The sequence below is a fragment of the Oryza brachyantha genome, chromosome 9, assembly GCF_000231095.2.
Source record: "Oryza brachyantha chromosome 9, ObraRS2, whole genome shotgun sequence".
In the NCBI taxonomy this organism is placed as follows: domain Eukaryota; kingdom Viridiplantae; phylum Streptophyta; class Magnoliopsida; order Poales; family Poaceae; genus Oryza; species Oryza brachyantha.
This window is the reverse complement of record NC_023171.2, coordinates 4,631,181-4,634,949: the sequence shown is the minus strand read 5'-3', so window position 1 is coordinate 4,634,949 and position 3,769 is coordinate 4,631,181. Positions and strand designations below refer to the sequence as shown.

At 40.3% G+C, this 3,769-nt stretch overlaps 1 protein-coding gene across 1 annotated transcript; it reads left to right on the top strand.

Moving 5' to 3' along the window:
- Positions 1 to 416: 416 nt before the first annotated feature.
- On the top strand, positions 417 to 2,197 carry LOC102718582 (probable H/ACA ribonucleoprotein complex subunit 1). Its single transcript, XM_006660419.3, has 3 exons — positions 417 to 703; positions 813 to 891; positions 1,066 to 2,197. Exons 1-3 carry the CDS (start codon positions 695 to 697, stop codon positions 1,524 to 1,526), a joined length of 549 nt encoding a protein of 182 aa, XP_006660482.1. The 5' UTR covers positions 417 to 694; the 3' UTR covers positions 1,527 to 2,197.
- The last annotated feature ends 1,572 nt before the right edge of the window (positions 2,198 to 3,769 follow it).

The following is a 3,769-nucleotide window of genomic DNA, read 5'->3' as shown; positions in this document are numbered from 1 at the left end:
TAAATAAACTTTAAATTTAAAGTTAAAATTTAAATTTTTAATTATAAACATAAACATAAGCGAAGATATAAGAGGGCCAAACAAATAAGTTGAAAACTGCCGGGACCAGCTGATGGATATTTATCAGCATCTTCGAGCAAGAAAAAACAAGTTTGTGGCGTGAGTGGCTAAACCTGTGTTGTGACCAAAAGTACTAACAAATTCAGACTTTGCGGAAACTTCTTCCACAATACCACCGACCAGACCCTACCAGCCACTCAGCTGGCCTGGAATGGATGTTGAGCATTCAGCAGCAGCAGCAGCAGCAGCCACCTCCATCATGAGTTGTGCGTTTTCTACAGTGCTAGCTGCTTTGCATGTAGACGTGTTCATCCACCAAAATAAAGAGAAAAAAATATATGTGTGTGTGCATGCAGTGTTCGATGATTGGTTTGTTTGTTCCATTTTGGCTTGGCTTGTTGTTAATTAGCTTCTCTCTCTAGACCCTTCTTCCTTGCTGCTTCCTCTCTCTCTCTAACCTGTCTATTCCCCTTTGCTTGCCTATATAAATATATGCAGGTCCTAATATCTTCTTGCTCATATGTGGTACTGTCTCAGCTTTAGCTTGCACTGTCAGAGCTGCAAAGGAAAGTACTAAATACTGTACTGTCTGAAGCTTGCACCAAGAAAGACAAGAGGTTTCTGTGTAAGCAAGATGGCTAAGGTTGGTGTTAACTGTTAATTAAGCTCTTGTTGTTGGATGAATAGTGTTTGGTATAATTGCTTGGTTTGTGTGTTTACTGTATCTGAATTTGGTGGTTTTCTTACTGCAGCAAAAGTTTGTTCTCAAGATGCCTCTGGATACCGAGAAGAAGAAGAGGAAGGCCTTCAAGGCTGCAGTTGGCATGACAGGTATGAGCAAGTCACTAATCATGATTCATGTTTAGCAACTCACTAATTGCGTCTTAACTTCCTTTTTCATCGTCATCATGATACCAAGACATAATTTTGTGGTAGTGTTTAGCCATGAAGCGATGCTGATGCTGAAGCTGAACTGAACAGTCTGAACTCTGAGCTATGTTGCAGGCGTGACGTCGGCATCGTTGGAGGGCGACAAGATCATCGTCATCGGCGACGGCGTCGACCCCATCGCGCTGACGACGATGCTCCGGCGCAGCCTCGGACACGCCGAGCTGCTCAGCATCTCCTCCGGCGACGACAAGAAGATGATGGGCGGCGGCCACGGCGGCATGGGCATGGGCGCCATGGGGTTCGGCGGCGGCCACGGCGGAGGTGGTGGCGGCATGGGGATGGGTTTCGGCGGCGGCAAAGAAGGCAAAGAAAGCGGCGGCCGCAAGGTCGTCGTCGACGTCGACGGTGTCCACCACCACGAACAGCAGCAGCAGCAGCATGCGATGGCGCCGACACCGCCATACCCGGGGGTGCCGGCGTACCAGCAGTACAACGCCGTGCCGTCGTACCCCGTCTACCCCTCCTACCCTGGCTACCCTCAAGAAGAACAGGATCCCAGCTGCAGTATCATGTAACTCCACTGCCTGAAACTGAACAGGATGAATTGTGCAGATCAATCGGAGGAGCTAAAATCTGTCAAAAAACTATCTATGGAGGTTATCAGAGTTCGGGTTCAGGCCATGGTTTGTGGCCTGAGTTGATGATCATGCATGGTCAGGCCAGGATGTTGCAAGAGCCAGAGGTGTGTACGAGCAGTGCGTGTATAGGTCTGAATCATCGAGCTGAGCAGCAAAGGTCGTGAGAAAAAAAAGCAAGATTCTGTCGCATGCTGGAGCTCAAGTACGTAGTAGCTTTCTCTGTTTTTTTTTTAGCTGAAGCTGTTGCAGTAGTAGTGTTTTTATCCCTTTCTTTTCTGCGAGTTTTTAGTGTTTTTGTCGGGAACAGAGGTATATGTACATTATATATAATATATTCAGTTTTTCTCCGAATTTTATCCAGAGAAGTTCTGAAGATTTGAGACTTTTTGTGACATATTGTGTATTGGGATTGGAAGTAGGAGCAAGAGGGCTCTCTGGTTATGGATTTGATTGATGTTGGGTGGATGCAGATGCAGAGAGACGAGTGGACCTCACCATGTCTTCACATTGCTCTATGAGACATTGCTTATTTTTATTTTATATATGTGTCTTTCATGTATTAACTTTTTCATGATAAATCAAAACCGGCTGATATAGACATGGTTACGGTGACGCAACTTTTTTGTTTAGAAAAAAACGTTTCCACACTAGCATCAGGGAATAAACCCAGCACATGATCGTGCTTCAAGTCCAGAAGTCACTAGCACATCTAAAGAAAAAAAAAATCCAGGTTGCCCATACTGCTTAATGAAAATCTTATAGTGCATAATGAAAATATGTTGTTAAGGTTCAAAAGAAAAATATGAGAGAATTTTGTTAAATTTTTAAATAGTGAAAAGGCGTTTGATGACTTCCTTATAACACATGAATTTTACAAGATTTCAGTATAATTTATATTAGTTAAATTTTGAGAATCCCTTCAAATTTTTTCCACGCCATAGATAGTACCGCCCCCGATTTTTTATTTGACGTGACTAACTTTTAATTTTTTAATATATGTTTAACTATTCGTCTTATTTAAAATAAATGATCAAAGCTGATTTAAAATTAATGGTGTCAAATAAAAAACAAATAGAGTATTAGAGTTTAAAATATAGAAATCAAGGAGCCATACTAAGCGGAAACGAATTCTAATCCGCAAAAATGCTGTAAGCAAAACATAGATAAGAGAACAGAGGGGTTGAATGATTTGATTATTTCCAAGAAACAGTATCTTGTCCTTTCCTGTCCAAGTTCATTAGAAATGTGACCATTCGTATGAAAAACTCAGTATCATGCAGAGGGACGACAGGGCAGCTCTATTTTATATTTAGGTGCTTTACTGGTAGCAGAAATAATTAGATTATCTATTTTTAAGCGTTCTATAACATTAGTACTATAACTAATAACTAATATAGACAGTTTATTTTTTGATCGGTTCTAGTTATAATAAAACATCAAAATCATCAAAATACTGATATTATAATTGTCTTTTATTAGTTATAGAACTCTAAAGCGTTGATTGAGATTCTGCTACCGATGATAGCACAACTCGTTTTTTTTTTCTAAACCAATGAATCAAATCTATTTATATCACCCATCGATTACTGTTTGTAGGGTATTTTTCTAAATTAATGATCAAGATTTTCTATAATTGAATACGAATAGTACTAAGTAATGAGCACTATAGCAAGCTTTTTCACATTTTGTACATTAACTATGGTTCGTCCAAGTACCATGCATCAAACAAACAGTAAAATGTCCATAATTCAGGAAAACACAAAATGGGCAAAGGCTGCAAAATTTAAAGTATTGGAAGATGATCGACATTCGATCTGATGTCATGTTGATTTGCCTCTGGAGTACTGTATTATCTTATATTTAATTAATCGAAAAGATGAGTACGTTTGGGTTGGAGCCACGGCTTTGTGCTTGTGCCGACTGATTTGCTTGCTGCCGTCTGGATATATAGAGAAGCAGACACCAATGGGCATGGGTCTGATACTCACTTCACCTTTCTTATATAAATCTCGTTTTATTTGTCATCTTTCTCTCAACTAATAAACTCTTGAAAAGTAAGTCAAAACAGGATGAACAAATTGCGGCTAGCTGCACAATTTTTTGTTCATGAGGTGGATGGAAAATGATTGGAAAACACTTGCGTCAGTAAGGGAGCAGAGCAGATAAGTGCGAGTCACTGT